Source organism: Gorilla gorilla, chromosome 9, assembly GCF_029281585.2.
Source record: "Gorilla gorilla gorilla isolate KB3781 chromosome 9, NHGRI_mGorGor1-v2.1_pri, whole genome shotgun sequence".
In the NCBI taxonomy this organism is placed as follows: domain Eukaryota; kingdom Metazoa; phylum Chordata; class Mammalia; order Primates; family Hominidae; genus Gorilla; species Gorilla gorilla.
In genome coordinates this window covers 93,925,542-93,942,272 of record NC_073233.2, presented here as the reverse complement: position 1 = coordinate 93,942,272, position 16,731 = coordinate 93,925,542, and the positions used below count along the sequence as shown (strand labels likewise).

The 16,731-nt window shown below is 38.1% G+C and overlaps 1 protein-coding gene across 37 annotated transcripts in view; it reads left to right on the top strand.

Annotated features, from left to right (window-relative positions):
- The window catches only part of PICALM (phosphatidylinositol binding clathrin assembly protein), a 111,404-nt gene that overhangs the window by 28,087 nt on the left and 66,586 nt on the right, over positions 1–16,731 (top strand). For 33 of the 37 annotated variants that reach the window (XM_019037059.4, XM_019037058.4, XM_019037060.4 and 30 more), the window contains exons 2-3: positions 9,549–9,691; positions 14,809–14,884. In XM_019037059.4, coding sequence (XP_018892604.1) covers positions 9,549–9,691; positions 14,809–14,884 — 219 coding nt within the window. Of the gene's footprint in view, positions 1–8,922; positions 9,090–9,548; positions 9,692–14,808; positions 14,885–16,731 lie in introns of all 37 variants that reach the window. The other 4 variants (XM_063710765.1, XM_063710764.1, XM_055355649.2 and 1 more) reach the window with 1 other exon arrangement.

The window sequence follows — 16,731 nt, the reverse complement described above, 5'->3', positions numbered from 1 at the left end:
CCTTTAGTGAGCTCTCTCATAGGAGAGACTGATATATGAGCTAGTAATTGTAATGAAGTGTGAAAAGTGCTGTAACTATTGTATGATGAGTTTAGAGAGTATGAAATTGAAACCAGGGAAAATTTGCTTTCCCCTCCAAAACAATTGCCTGGTCTTTTTGCCATCTCTGAATCCTATACATACAGATTACAATCACCATAATGTATTGTGAGGCTGTATCTTTACCCCCAAAGACCTCAGTTTAGTAGGGGAGAAATTTTGCATCTTCTCAGCTTTGTATATCTAAGTATTTGGCATATACTTAGGTGAATCCGTTGTTTATTTGAATTGCATCCGGGTCATTTCCAGCAAAAGGGATAGCTCTGAAAGTATGTGGCTTCATCCTGTGTCTCACTTAAAGCATTTTGGAATATATACACACACTTAAACATATATACACCTATACTGTTTGTAGCTGAATGTAAGGTAACCCCAAATATAAAGCAAGCCTGCATTTTCCCAGAGACATTGACAGCCCCTCAAGTTTTATTTATTTAACCTATTTAAATATGTAAATGTTAGGGATATAGATGAAGCAGTCAGCCTCATAATATTGAAACTCACTAGTTAGAATACATATGAAAGATTACTATAAAAAGTAATCTGGCTGAGTGCGGTGGCTCACATCTGTAGTAATCCCAGCACTTTGGGAGGCCGAGGAGAAGGATCCCTTGAGCCCAGGAGTTCGAGACTAGCCTGGGCAACAAAGGGGGAGACCTTGTCTCTATAAAAATAAATCAATAAAATTTTAAAAAATTATTAGAAAGAGAAGTAATCTGTGATTTTAAAAGAGTAGTTTCTTTTCGCCACTCATACATACCTCACCACATGACATTTGACTCATTTTACATTCATGTATATATTGGATATTTTGTTTTTTGGTCATCCACAACCCCTTTTTTCAAGTTACATAACATCTTTCCTTTTGTGTAAGATCTTTCTAATTTACATTAGAAATTTTTTCACAGACTATCACCATCCATTCTTATAACACTAAGACAGTTTGTTTCTTTCGTTCCTCATGTGTATTTCTATATTTCTGATCTCTGCATCTGCAACATAACTTTATTTTGTTGCCTTTTTTTTTTTTTTTTTTTTTTTGAGACGGAGTTGTGCTCTGTCGCCCAGGCTGGAGTGCAATGGCGTGATCTCGGCTCACTGCAAGCTCCGCCATCCGGGTTCATGTCATTCTCCTGTTTCAGCCTCCTGAGTAGCTGGGACTACAGGCTCCCGCCACCACGCCTGGCTAATTTTTTTGTATTTTTAGTAGAGATGGGATTTCACTGTGTTAGCCAGGATGGTCTCGCTCTCCTGACCTCGTGATCTGCCCGCCTCGGCCTCCCAAAATGATTTTGTTGCTTTTTAAAGTTCTGAAGACACCCAACACAATTTTGCAATTATGTGGTATATATCCCCAGGAATACTTACCTCTGTTAAATTTTTTATTTCTTCATAAGCACCTGAAACTAGCATTGATGGAGGTCTTTTCAGGTTACCTTCTTCAGGAAGAACTTTGTTAAAATAAACAGACCAGATAATGAGATGATTTGTGAAGACTTATGGCAGTTTTTCTATTGAATAGTTTTTAGAGAGGGAAAGTGCTGTCATTTTACCTGGCAATTTTACAAATGGTAGAATTATTTTTACATTTCTGGTGGGGGGAGGATTGCCTTTTAAAATTTATTTTAATTTATTTTTTTTTAGACACAGAGTGTCACTGTGTTTCCCAGGCTGGAGGGCGGTGGTTGTTCACAGGCATGATTGTAGTACATTACAGCCTTGAACTCCTGGGATCAAGTGATCCTCCTGTCAGCCTTCCAAGTAGCTGACTACAGGTGCATGTCACCATGTTCCACTCTATTTTTACATTTTCTAATTTTTACGTGTGGGAATCTTAGTCCATTCATGTTGCTAGGAACACAGTGACAGAAATAGCATATCTAGTTGTGCTAATATACTGATTTTTTTCCTACAGCTGCACTTTTTTTTTTTTGAGATGGAGTCTCACTCTGTTGCCCAGACAAGAGTGCAGTGGCATGATCTTGGCTCACCACAACCTCTGCCTCCCAGATTCAAGTTATTCTCCTGCCTCAGCCTCCCAAGTAGTTGGGATTACAGTTGTGTTGTCACCACGTCCAGCTAATTTTTGTATTTTTAATAGAGCTGGGGTTTCACCATGTTGGCCAGGCTGGTCTCAAACTCCTGACCTTGAGTGATCTGCTCTCCTTGACCCCCAACATACTGGGATTACAGGCGTGAGCCACTGCACCTGGCCTTTTATTTTTAAACGTTAAGATAGGACTTTGACTTACCTTTTTTTTTTTTTTCTGAGATGGAGTCTCGCTCTGTCGCCCAGGCTGGAGTGCCGTGGCGTGATCTCAGCTCACTGCAACCTCCGCCTCCTGGGTTCAAGCAATTCTCTGCCTCAGCCTCCCAAGTAGCTGGGATTACAGGCGCCTGCCACCAAGCTCGGCTAATTTTTGTATTTTTAGTAGAGATGGGGTTTCACCATCTTGGCCAGGCTGGTCTTGAACTCCTGACCTCGTGATCCACCCGCCTCGGTCTCCCAAAGTGCTGGGATTCCAGGCGTGAGCCACCGTGCCCGGCCAGGACTTTGACTTACTTTGGGTGTGGGGTCTGGAGATTCCTTAAGGCTCATTTACCATTGTAAGAGATTGAACTTGTGTTCAAAATACTGACCTACTTCTGGCATAGTGGCTGCCAAATTCTCAGCTACTTTACCATGCAACTCTTATTCTTTTTTTGTTTTGTTTTAATTTTTTTCTGATGGATTCTCGCTCTGTTGCCCAGTTTGGAGTGCTATGGCTGTGATCTCAGCTTCCTTTTACCTCCGCCTCCTGGGTTCAAGCGATTCTCCTGTGTCAGCCTCACAAGTAGCTGGGATTACAAGCATGTGCCACCATGCCTGGCTAATTTTTGTGTTTTTAGTAGAGACAGGGTTTCACCATATTGGCCAGGCTGGTCTCGAACTCCTGACCTCAAGTGATCTACCTGCCTCAACTTTCCATAGTGTTGGGATTATAGGCGTAAGCCTCCATGCCTGGCCCAGCCACTCTTATTCTTGTACCATCTCTTCCTCACATCCTTGAGGAGATAAAGAATGTGTCATGGCTCTCCTTTCTGCTCTTGATCATGATAACGTTCTAAAGGGTGTGGAATAAATTACAATACAGAATTGGTGTGTGCTATGTGACATGAGAGGTACTGAGATTAGTTTATGGAAGTAACAGTGTTATAGTTCCTTTATAAATTATTTTTCTCTAACTTCATATATGACATAGTTGCTGAGTCATTTTGGAAGTGTTCGATTGTGTATGCATCACCTTGTATTTGGGCAAATACAATATATACAAGAAAATATTACACATACATAACTTTTTTTTTTTAGACAGTGTCTTGCTGTGTTATCCAAGTTGGAGTGCAATGTCATGATCACAGTTCACTGTAACCTTAAACTCTTGGGCTTAAACTATCTTCCCGCCTCAACCTCCACTACAAGCACTAATTAAAAAAAAAAAACTGGGGAGCTGGGTGTGGTGGCTCACGCCTGTAATCCCACCACTTTGGGAGGCCGAGGCAGGTGGATCACAAGGTCAGGAGTTCAAGACCAGCCTGGCCAAGATGGTGAAACCCCATCTCTACTAAAAATACGAAAATTAGCCGGGTGTGGTAGCAGGTGCCTGTAATCCCAGCTACTTGGGAGGCTGAGGCAGGATAATTGCATGAACCTGGGTGGCAGAGGTGGCAGTGAGCCGAGATCACACCACTGCACTCCAGCCTGGGTGATAGAGTGAGACTCTGTCTCAAAAAAAAAAAAAAAATTTTTTTTTTTTGGCTGGGTGCGGTGGCTCATGCCTGTAATCCCCAGCCCTTTGGGAGGCCGAAGCGGGTGGATCACGAGATCAAGAGATTGAGACCATCCTGGCCAACATGGTGAAACCCTGTCTCTACTAAAAATACAAAAATTAGCTGGGCGTGGTGGCGGGCCCCTGTAGTCCCAGCTGCTTGGCAGGCTGAGGCAGGAGAATCGCTTGAACCTGGGAGGCGGAGGTTGCAGTGAGCCGAGATCACGCCATGCACTCCAGCCTGGCTACAGAGCAAGACTCCATGTCAAAACAAATTTTTTTTTTTTTTTTTTTTGGTTGTTGTTGAGACAGGATCTCCCTATGTTGCTTAGGCTGGTCTCAAACTCGTGACCTCAAGCAGTCATCTTACCTTGGCCTTCCAAAGCACTGGGATTACAGGCATGAACCACAATGCCTAGCCTCACACATACAGTTTTAAAAAATGGAATTGTACTGTGTATTTTTCTTTACTATAACTTTTGACTTAATATGTGGTGAACATTTTCTCCTGACAGCTTTTATTTTTTGTGCCATGCATTCGTTGGCCTCATAGTATTTCATAGTCAGACTGTAGTGTCATTTGATTAACTCTTCACTCTTGGATATGTCCACTTAGATTATGAATTAGGTCCCTTAGCTTCATTAGTATTGTTCTAAAAGCCATCTGATTATCTTGTCAATCTTTGTCATTGTACTCAGCATTCCATATTCTGTCTTTAAGAGTATTTCCCCAGTTATTAAAGTCCAATTATGTTGGTTAGATTTCTTAAGGTGTAAGTCAGCCTGTGAAGAGCATAGTTTTGAGTTAATTCTACTGGAAGTTATATAAAAATATAACATTGTGTTTCTCACAGAAGACCCCATGAACTTTACAGATAAAATTTTAACAGTTACATCTGAATTTGGACCATATTTTATGATCCCTTTCACAAATCATTGGAGTAAGAAATAAGACTGTTCATTTCATTTCCTGGACATTTGACACTTAACGACTAGGCAAATTTGCCTGTGTTTAACTTTGATTAGCCTATGTCTAATTTCAACTTGCATAGTTTTGAAATACTTAAAACAATTTTGCTATATGAAAAAATTTTGCTGATACTTCATATAAAAGTTCCTTATCCTCTGCTTACTATTTTTTGATGAATATTCTTTTTGTTTCTACTCCCACCAAGGAAAAATTACAAAGATTTGATAAGTGAAGCAAAATTTGATTAACCAGTTAATTTGCCTTGCCTTCCACATTAATTTTATCTCCAATTTTCTTTTTTTTTCTTTTCTTTTTTTTTTTTGAGGCAGAGTCTCGCTCTGTAGGCCAGGCTGGAGTGCAGTGGCATGATCTCGGCTCACTGCAACCTCCGCCTCCCAGACTCAAGCAATTCTGCTGCCTCAGCCTCCCAAGTAGCTGGGATTACAGGCGTGTGCCACCATGCCCGGCTAATTTTTGTGGTTTTTTTTAGTAGAGACAGGGTTTCACCATGTTGGCCAGGCTGGTCTCGAACTCCTGACCTCAGGTAATCCGCCCGCCTCGGCCTCCGAAAGTGCTGGGATTACAGATGTGAGCCACCGCGCCCAGCCGTATCTCCAGTTTTCTAGATGACTGAATAAATCAATTTTAGGTTGTAAATTTATGAGGGCAGTTGTAAAAAAAAAGTTCTCTTTCAAAATGACCTTTTTGAAAGGGATTACTAAATTTTATATGTATTACTGTGTTTGGCTAAGTGATTGTGGTATGTTGATTTAAAAACAAACAAATACTGGTTTAAGCCAGGCTTCTTTTTTAGAAAATCTTATTCGGGTATTAGTGTGGTTTTGATGTAGCCTAGTGAGTTGCTGTTTAGATGGGAACTTGAGAACTCTGCATTCTGATGGCGCAGGCCACTGGCTGGGTTGCCTGACTTGCTGTAGAAGTGAACCCTGAGTGTCCCAATTTAAGTTTCTAAAGTTGATGAACTCTGCCTGGGGAAATCTATATAGGCTGAGGTTGGTGAACTCTGCCTGGTGGGAGAGTTTGTAAAGGCCTACACTAGGAATATGACTGTAAGATTAATGAAACCATTTGGTAACTGCTTAGTTCTAAATTTTTTGTACTTTGTTAAAAAAAAAAAAAAAGACTTCCTCAGAATACAAAAATACTGTTTTGCATTTCACTGTTTTTCTATTGTTTTTGTTTTTAATTAGTTTTCGGTCGAGAACGTGTATTAAATTGGCTAGTTGAGCATTTACTTGCTGTATGTTTTAATGGATCCTTATCCTTTGCAAAAATTTAATTCTAGTCATTAATCTGTCACTTAGCTCCTGTGACCTTGCCTGTGTAAATACAGTTAACATCAGCTTTATCTACCTCAGTCATTGTTTGTTGAAAGAGCATATGAAATAATAAAAGTGAGAGCATTTGTGTTTGTATGGTGGGTATTGGTTCCTTCTGCTTTCTCTACATGGAAAAGTGATTGTCATTTCTATGGTAGGCTTATTTTTAGGCCTATTGTCTTCATCCCCTTAAATATTGGAAATCTTTGTAAATTCTCACTCATACCTAAAGCAGAGAACCTATGTGCCATGTGGTACTTGTTTTTTTTTAGTGTGTGTGGGATTCAGAAATTGTTAATAATGAATATTCAAGAAGGTACTTCAGTTTTTATATTACTGAGATAAATAATGAAAAGAAAATATAAGATCTGTCCTCATTTTGGTAACTTATTGGTTGGCAAGGGAAATCGTTACAGTTTTTGCTTTTTAAGAAATAGTATCTTCTGGATTGAGAATGGGAAAAGCAGTAACTGTTGAGAGTCCCCTGATAAGTGTTACTTTTGTTTGGAACAGTTTACTTTTGGTTAGTCAGAGGTGGGAAGAATATTTTCCTTCCTGACTTGGAGCTCAAACTTGGAAGCATTTTCAGGGTACTATTAAATTAGAAACAATGTACAGATAAAAAATTACTGTGTGGAGAAAATGACTGGCTGAGTTAAATACTATGGGAGGTATATACTGCTAATTTTATTCAATATCCTCCCCACCCCACCTGTCATATTTGTATAACTTGGTTTTACATTTGGTCTATTCTGGATTCATAATCTCAGTGTGAATTCTTACTTAATTTTTCCTGTTTTATTATGTGTGAAGAATTTTTTTTAGCTTCTGGAGTTATCCTTCAAAATAACTCCAGTTTTTCTGTGATCAGTACTAAAGCATACTATAGTTTTTAATAAGCATTATAGTAAAAACCTTTATTTGTTAGATCCCCTTTTAATTTGAAATTTGAAAATTTGCACATGTATTGGGGTTGGCTTTGTTTTTCAACCTCTTGGGAATAGCAGGTTGTACAGATAGTTGTAAGATGTTGATTTAACTTATGTAAGGACACAATCTTGGATGCTTTTAAAAAAATGTCATGTTAAGAGTACCCATATGCATACCAAAATGAATGTGTCTTAAAAAATATGACTGATCTTTATATTTGAGGCATTATTCTAGGTCTTTGGGGATAGAGTTGAGAACAAAAAAGCCCTGCCCACATGGAACTTAAAAACATTTTAATTGAGAGAGAAAGACATTAAGCAAATTAAGATGAGTTCAGTGGTAATAAATGCTTTGGAGAGAAATAAGCAGAGTAAGGGGGATAATGAGGGTTTAGAGGTAGGGGAATGCCCAAGGCTTTGTTATTTTGCGTAAATATTCAGGGAAGTTTATCTAATATGGTGACACTTTAGCAAATAGCTATAGGAAGGAAGTGAAGGGAGCAAGCAGCATAGGTATCTAGCAGAAGAGAATTCTAGGCAGGAGGAACAACAGTACCAAACACCTGAGATAAGAGTGCTTGGCATATGGGAGGCATTGCAAAGAAGATGGCAGTGATGCAGTAGGGTGAAGAACAGATCACAAGGGGAATATAGTATGGATATATGTACATATACATACACATATGTTTTATAACATATAGTACATAGTACAGTATATATACACACACACACCATGTGCCATGCACTATATAGTGTTAAATTGTGTGTGTGTTTGTGTGTATAAAGTACTATCGTTGAAACTGAAGTCTAGTGTAATATGTTCAGTGCCATAGGCCAGTTATAAAGTGCTATGAAGATCTAGAGAAGGCAGAGATTAAATTCCATTTTTTACTCTCAGAAGTTGAAGCATGCATATCCAAGTTGGATTTACTGTTTCATTTTTGTTGCAAATAGTCGGAATTGTGAAAGCTTTGTGTCATTCTGTTGTTCCATGGGCACTCTGACTGTTTTGTTCTTTGTTCTTTAAGCAGTATTGGCCACCGTAGCTGCTTATCTAAAATGCATGTGTTTATCAGATATTAACTTATATAATAATTGGACCTATTAAAGGAAAAATTTTAAGTAAATGTTGGTAGTTACATTGTCATTTCTTGCTAGCAGTCAAGGCCAAGTTAGATCATTTGAATTCATATTTAATCATTACACACTGAAGATTAAAAGTGAACAAATTAATGTTATGAATAACTTTTTTCCCTTTATTGTAGTATAGCTGAGACATTTATACATTATATTTTATATATATTTTAAAAGTAAAACAACTCATTTCTTGGTTTTCTCCTCTGTTATATCTCTAAATTGGATTGTATTATATTACATTTTTTATTGAGGCAGAGTCTCACTCTGTTGCCCAGGCTGGAGTGCAGTGGTACTATCTCCGCTCACTGCAACCTCCGCCTCCCAGGTTCAAGCTATTGTCCTGCCTCAGCCTCCTGAGTAGCTGGGATTACCCGTGCCCGCCACCAAGCCCAGCTAATGTTTTTGGTATTATTAGTAAAGACGGGGTTTCAGCATGTTGGCCAGGCTGGTCTCAAACTCCTGACCTCAGGTGATCCACCCCACCCCAGCTTTCCAAAGTACTGGGATTACAAGGGTGAGCCGCTGCACCCAACCTATTTTACATTTTCTTCATTGAGTTTACGAATAATATCTCTTAAACAGATTGTAGGTTACTCTTCTTAAGTTTTATTGAGAATCTTTTTTTCCACTTTTGTTCTCAGTATTACCTAGTTATCAACTGATCTGAGCTAATTCAGTAGAACAGAGGGGAGAGAAGGAGTATAAATCTTTTGTATGAACAAACAGATCCAACTCAATTACAGACCAGATCTCTGCCCTGTTATCTTCCTGTTGCAAAGACAGCATTCTAGGGTGGATGTTCATAAAGGTAGTTTGATCTTCATTTTGTTCATTCTTCTGTATGGATGATTTCTTTAAATAAGCTTTATTTAAAGAAAAATGTTAAAGTTAATTTTAAAGAGATGAATAATACCAGTATTTTAATGGAAGGTTTTTAAGTAGTAAGGAAATAGAAGGTTCCTCAAAACCTTGAAACAATTCATTTTGAGATGACCAAAGTACTTGAGAGAGAATTATACCCTGAGGGACTTTGATTTATTTTTTGGTATTGTTGATCATTTATGTGATTCTAATTGGTACCCTGCTTCTTAGGTAGATTATGGTAGTCTCAATTGCTCTTAATTGAGAGATTTTTAACAACATCTCCAAACTATCTATTACTGCTCCACTTTGTGTTAAATCTTTTGCCTGTTTGTATGCAAATCTGGTATTAACAATAAATTAAAACCACAGAGGAAATTAATCATTTAAAAATTTTTTATTGCAGACTTAATTCAGTGCACAAATGAGATGAATGTGAACATCCCACAGTTGGCAGACAGTTTATTTGAAAGAACTACTAATAGTAGTTGGGTGGTGGTCTTCAAATCTCTCATTACAACTCATCATTTGATGGTGTATGGAAATGAGGTAAGCAGAATTTTTATTGAACAAGTATACTGATGTGTTGACTTATTGTTAGCTAGCTTCTCTCACTGAAACTTCAGAAACAGCTTCCAGGTACAAAGGTCAAGGTGCCTAGCCAGAAATATAATTATAGACCCTGTAATTTGAGGAAAGATAGCCTGTAAGCCAGAAAGCAAAAAGTGGGTCAGAGCACAGAGGACATCAATAATGGATCAAGAAGCAAAGATTAATGCCTAGAAATGGGTTCCATAAGCATCCCTGGTTTTTGCTGGTCCTGTTTATAGACTATATATTTGTCTATATCCATTTGTTCTTTTATTATAGTCCAGTTAGATTTTTTGTTTGTTTGTTTGTTTGTTTTGAGACAGGGTCTTGCTTTGTTGCCCAGGCTGAGGTGCAGTGGTACCATCATAGCTCACTGCTACCTCAAATTCCTGGGCTCAAGGGACCTTCCCACCTCAGCCTCCCATGTAGCTGGGATTGCAAGTGTGTGCTACCATGCCTGGCTTATTTTTAAATTTTTTTGTAGAGATGGGGGTCTTTCCATCTTGGCTTAGGCTGTTCTTGAACTTCTGGGCTCAAGTGATCTTCCCACCTTAGCCTCCCAAAGTGCTGGGATTACAGGCGTAAGCCATCACACCCAGCTTTAGATTCTTGTCTGATCTCATATAGTTGTTTATGGAAGCACTTTGCCTACTTCAAAGCTGTGATATTTAGGACTAAGATGGCATTTGCTGAGAGGGACTGATTGAAGTGTGCCTTCTTCAGCAGAGAGGTGTGTCTGAAGCCTTTGTTGCCTAAAAGGGTAACAAATAAGATATATAAGCTTTTGAAAATCTGTTTTGAGAGAATCATCTTACTTTCCATGATAGCCTAGCAGCTAATTTTTTGGTTCATTTTCTCAGCTCAATAAACCTATTTGTAAAATTGTATTAACAGGAGCTTTTCAAGAACATCTGAGTAGAACTAGATAAATCTTCATCGGTATGTGCCTTAGAAAAATGCAGCCCGGGAAGATAACCTTCTAGAGATGAGAAAGAACTTTAGTCATTGGTATTAGTTTTCTGAGCGTAATGACTTGTTGACATCCATCACGTTGTGTGTTATTTTGGGCTTTTCAGTATTGAAACTATTTTTTGACAACTACCAATATAGCATTATTAAAGTTCAAAATTAAAGCAGGAATTTACCCACAACTTTATTGTTCCAGCACATCTTACTATTGGCACATTTTGGTCTTCCCTCTAGTTCTTGTCCAAAAGTATTTGTATTTTTTAAATGGCTATAATCATAATGTAGATAAAATATACTTAGCTTTTTATATAGTATTACACTATCAGCATCACCATGTTGTATTTTTTTATCATCTTTAATAACTGTGTAATTGATCATATAGTTCACAATTTTTAAACTATTTTCCTTGCTAGAAATTGAGTTTTCTGATTCATCGTTATACCACCACATTGAGTGATTTTATTTGTAGTTTTTAATTTTTAAAAATGATTTCCCCTAAGTGTTACCTGAAATGTGATTACTAAGTCAACAGACATGACCATTTTTAGGACTTACGTTAGTTGCTTTCTAATTCATTATAACCAGTTTATAGAGCTAATAGAAATGTTTGGCTGTATTAGCTTAAATGTAACTTGAAACATCTTAACTAGGATAATAGTTTTTACTTTTAGCAAGAATATGTTTAGTTAAGATTATGATTATTCTGAAGAATTCCAAGCGTGTATGTACTTTTCTTCTTCTTCTTTATTTGATGTAGTTTATTTTTTAAAAAGAAAAAGCCACAAATATAACCAGCTACACTGCCAGATAAACAAAGTATCAATAATGGCTTTCAGAGGCTGTAAATAAGGTAACTGATAGTACTAGAGGCAAAATGTTAATAAAGACAAAACAGAAAGTTGACAGTCATTTTGTAGATTGACTGACAAGGGGAGAAAGATAGCATTTTAGTGTGTTTTTTTGATAGTGTGTTTTTTGATAAACTCATGTTTAGCTTCCTGTAGGCAGTTAAAGCAAATTCCATGCTCTGTTCATTTTTTATGCTAGTTTCTACAACCTTCAGGTTTTTATGCTAGTTTGTACAACCTTCAGGTGTTCCCATTGGCAGGTGCCATTAATTTGTTAGAGGCTGTACATAGGATTTCACTATGCTGTGGTGATTGGAATACCATGTAGCGGTGGTTCTCAAAACTGAGTGGGGAAGGGGGATGATTTTTTTTTTTTTCCCTTAGGGGACATTTGTCACAACTGAAGGGGATGCTGCTGGTATCTAGTAGGTAAAGGCCAGGGCTGCTTCAAAACATCTTACAATAATGCACAGAACAGGCTGGGTGAGGTAGCTCACACCTGTAATCCCAGCAGTTTGGGAGGCCAAGGTGGGTGGATCACCTGAGGTCGCGAGTTTGAGACCAGTGTGACCAACATGATGAAACCCCATCTCTACTAAAAAATACAAAAATTAGCCAAGCGTGGTGGTGCACATCTGTAATCCCAGCTACTCAGGAGGCTGAGGCAGGAGAATCGCTTAAACCTGGGAAGCGGAGGTTGCAGTGAGCGAGATGACACCTTTGCATGCCAGCCTGGGCAACAAAGTGAGAGACTCCATCTCAAAAAAAAAAAAAAAAACAGAAAATTAAAAACAGTAATGCACAGAGCAGTCTCCAACAACAAAGAATTACCTGATTCAGTGTCAGAGTACTCAGGTTGAGAAACCTGGCCACAGAGAAAAATCTCAAAAGGTAAGGCTGAGTGAGCATTGTGTTATAGACCCTTGACATGAGGCAGGTAGGTACTTTTATACTGTTGTTCACTTACCAACTGGGTGACTTGGGTAAGTCACTTCTGGAGCTTCCTCAATAATATGATAGTACCTTCATGGTAAATAGAATTGACCAAGGCTCTTATTATAGTATGACAAGTTATAGGTGATTAATACATGAAAATGTAGAGTTAAAAATTTGTAGATGAAATTAGAAAAGAGAAGTACCAAGCATGGATTTATTATAAAGTATTTAATACCATTTTGGGTAAAATAATCTGAAATATGTTCTTTAAATATTTTGTTATGAAAAGTTTCTAATATACACAATAGTAGAGTGAATGGCATAACAAATGCTTATGTACCTAATCACCCACCTTCCACATTGCCATTCTTTAAATGAAGGTTTAGGATAATCCATTTCAGGTTACCGCTTATGACCCAAAATGGGAACCTGTGAAGCCTTATTACTTGCCAGAGTGTTGGCATGGTGCTCAATTTAATACCATTTTGAGTATCATTAGGATGCTGTTGAAAACGAAATCAAAACTTGATTAAAGCCATATATGTCTTTGCAGCTAAATATAATGAACGCAGAAAGGACTAATAAAATGAAAAGGAAAATTTAGATTTATTATCTCTAAAATCATGAATGAAATGGCCTGGTAGACGGAATTATTTACATTAATTTAGAATGCAGAGGTAAAGAAGAGTCTTATCAAAATCTATTAAAATCATAGTCTAATATTGTCTTACGATATTTTTATAACTTTTTGAAACACTATTTTAGGATAATTGTGAAATATGAGTCTTCAGTTTACACATTGATTTTCAAAATCCTGGTTTGTTAGTTTGGGGTGATCTCAGTTGTACAAGTCTAATTTGGGGGCCGGGCACAGTTTCTCATACCTATAATCCTGAGAGTTTGGGGGGCCAAGGCGGGAGGATTGCTTGAGCCCAAGAGTTCCAGACCAGCCTAGGCAATGTAGTAAGACGTTGTCTCTACAAAAAATTTTTTTAAAAATGTGAGCTGGACATGCCTGTAGTCCCAGCTACTTGGGGCGAGGGTGAGGGGTGGATGGTGGGTGGTGCTTCACGCTGAGATGGGAGGATTGCTTGAGAGCAGGAGGGTGGAAAGCTGTGATCACACCACTGTACTCCAGCGTGGATGACAGAGCGAGACCCTGTCTCAAAAAAAAAAAAAAAAAGAAAAGTACTGATTTCGGAGGTGATGGTGTACATCCTAGTTGATTATTAGCCTCTACATGCATTAAAAAAAAAGGAAGAAGAAAGTAAAGTAATCCTAAGAAGTGAAGTTGAAAGGCATTTCTTTAGCTATTTAGAGGCTGTATGTGAAGGAGACTAAGGTTATGTACTATGGTAAGCACTTCAGAGACCATTTTGGCAATATTGAGAAGATGAGCTTTTACATTTGTGCTGGCCTAATAATTCATCCCTAGGTATGTATCCTGAAAAACTCATATACTCATATACTTATGCATGGAGACCATGAAGAAATATGTCAATACAACTTTGTTAATAATAGCGAAAATTAGAAAGTATATCCATAGTAAGTAAATGGATTTATGATGATGTATTCATTGGAATATTAGAACATCATTTAAAATGAAATGTTAAGTGGGACAATTCTTAGGGAAAAGTTGAGTTAAAACACATTGCAAAGAGTAAGTACACTATGATACTTGTGTACATTTAAAATAGAAAACACTTGGATAGTTTATAGATACTTGCATGTCTAGTAAAATGGTGAAAACCTGTGTGAAAGTAACGTATACCTGTTTCAGAAAGATACTCACCTCTGAAGAGGGAGGGAAGGGAGATTGAAGGTGTGGTTCTTCAATGGAGGCTATAATGTTTTGATTCTATATAAGATGTGAAGTGAACATGTGAATTTGTTTAGTCTGGACAGTGGGTAAGAGGATCTCTATTGCTTTCTTGTATGTTTAGAAGTATTTTTTTTTTTAAAGCCAAAACTTCGGTATACCAGACGGCTGTTTAAAATACAGATGCCACCTAAAAATGATTAGCTATAGTTTTAGTATACTGTAATAAAACCAAAACTACTGGTTCCACTGCCTATTTGCTTTTATTGTTTTGACTTAATACTATATCTGTGGGCATTAGGCTTTAATAAATTCTCGCATGCTAGTGAAAAATATGTATTATGTTTTTAGGTTTGGTAACTAGTTAATGGAAAGAGTGAGGATGAGAAATTTAAACTAGATAAGCTTAAAGGAATGCATTAACCATAACTTTTCCTCCTAATTTTCGAATTAGAGTTGGTGAGATGGCAGTACCTTAATATGATGTAATTTTTTTTTTCCAGCGTTTTATTCAGTATTTGGCTTCAAGAAACACGTTGTTTAACTTAAGCAATTTTTTGGATAAAAGTGGATTGCAAGGTAAAGATAACTTTTACATTATAAAAAATCAAAAGAATGACACCCACATAATGATTACTCCAGAGAAGAACTCTGTCTTTTAGAACATGTGCTACTTGAAACCTTATATTTTAGTGAAGGTTGTAGGAAAGAAAAAACTGTCTTTTAATTTGAAGATTAATAATAATTTTCCTACCAGATACTCAGAGCTCTCTGAGAGGGAGTACAGAGTAGTTATTTGAGAGCATGAATTCTGGAGCTGGACTGTCTAGGTTTGAATCTCATCTTTGCTGCCTACCAGCTATATGAACTTGGGCAGGTTACTTCACCTCTGCATCAGTAGAATCGAGTAATAGTGATAGTACCTACCCAATAAGATTGTCATGAGACTTAACTTAGTTAATTACTACAAAGTGCTTAGAACAGTGCCTGGCACACAAGACATGCTATGTAAGGCTGGGTACAGTGGCTCATGCCTGTTATCGCAGCACTTTGGGAGGCTGAGGCGGGTGGGTCACTTGAGGTCAAGTGTTCGAGACCAGCCTGGCCAACATGGTGAAACCCCGTCTCTACTAAAAATACAAAAATTAGCCGGGATTGGTGGTGCACACCTGTAATCCCAGCTGCTCAGGAGGCTGAGGCAGGAGAATCGCTTGAACCCAGGAGGCAAAGAAGGTTGCAGTGAGCCAAGATCATGCCACTGCACTCCAGCCTGGGTGACAAAGCTAGACTCTGTCTCAAAAAAACAAACAAAAAAAGAAATGCTATGTAAATATTTGCTTTCATTGTTATTATATTATGTTTCATTCCAAGAAATGTAGTTGGAATATTACATGTTTTAGTAGCTAAAGTGGATATAATTTGTGGAGATGAATTGTTCCTTCATATTCATAGCTATTTTCTTATTTATGTTTTTTTGAGACGAAGTCTCGTTCTGTCACCAGGCTGGAGTGCAGTGGCATGATCTTGGCTCACTGCAACCGCCGCCTCCCAGGTTCAAGCGATTCTCCTGCCTCAGCCTCCCGAGTAGCTGGGACTACCCGCGCATGTCACCACGCCCAGCTAATTTGTGTATCTTTAGTAGAGATGGGGTTTCACCATGTTGGCCAGGATGGTCTCCATCTCTTGACCTCATGATCTGCTTGCCTCGGCCTCCCAAAGTGCTGGGATTACAGGCGTGAGCCACCGCACCCGGCCTGTTATTTTTTATTTAGTAACTTGAAATGGACATAATGTGGTTATAGCTGTCCATGCACATTGTCTTAATGGGATCTGTTTTACTTAGTTCTATAACTAGGCTGTTAGCATTATAGAATGTTAGCTTTAGGGAGAACCTCATAAAGGATATGCCAAATGAATTGGGAATATTCAACAGTGAGGCTCAATCAGGGAAATGTCTGAGGAGGTGAGATTTGTGCTGGGCTTCAAGAGAAGGATGAGAAGATGAGTTGGCTTAAGCACAGGTACAGTACATGGATGTGAAAGTAAGGACAGATACACAGATGTATATGGATGTGAAAGTCATTCACGTGGATATGAATATTTAAGATTTACAGAGCAAATGAATGTGAATAGAATATATATGAATGGTGTATTTGAGAACATGTAGTGGCAGATAGCCCTCAAGAAGCTGTTCAGAGCCAAAATCAAGCGCAAAAATTTTTTATAGAGTTGGAATTTTATAATGCAGTAGAGAGAGGAGGGGAGAGGGAATTATGTGTTACCAGGAAAGCATCATAGCTTAGTCAAGTTAGATCAGAGTAAACCAAATCTTGAAGATGCTGAGACTGTTTCAGTTGTTCTGGTTATCTAGTGTAGAGTTAATCAGGGCCTGAGCTGTGGTTCTTCTGGAGGTGTAAAAAAAAAAA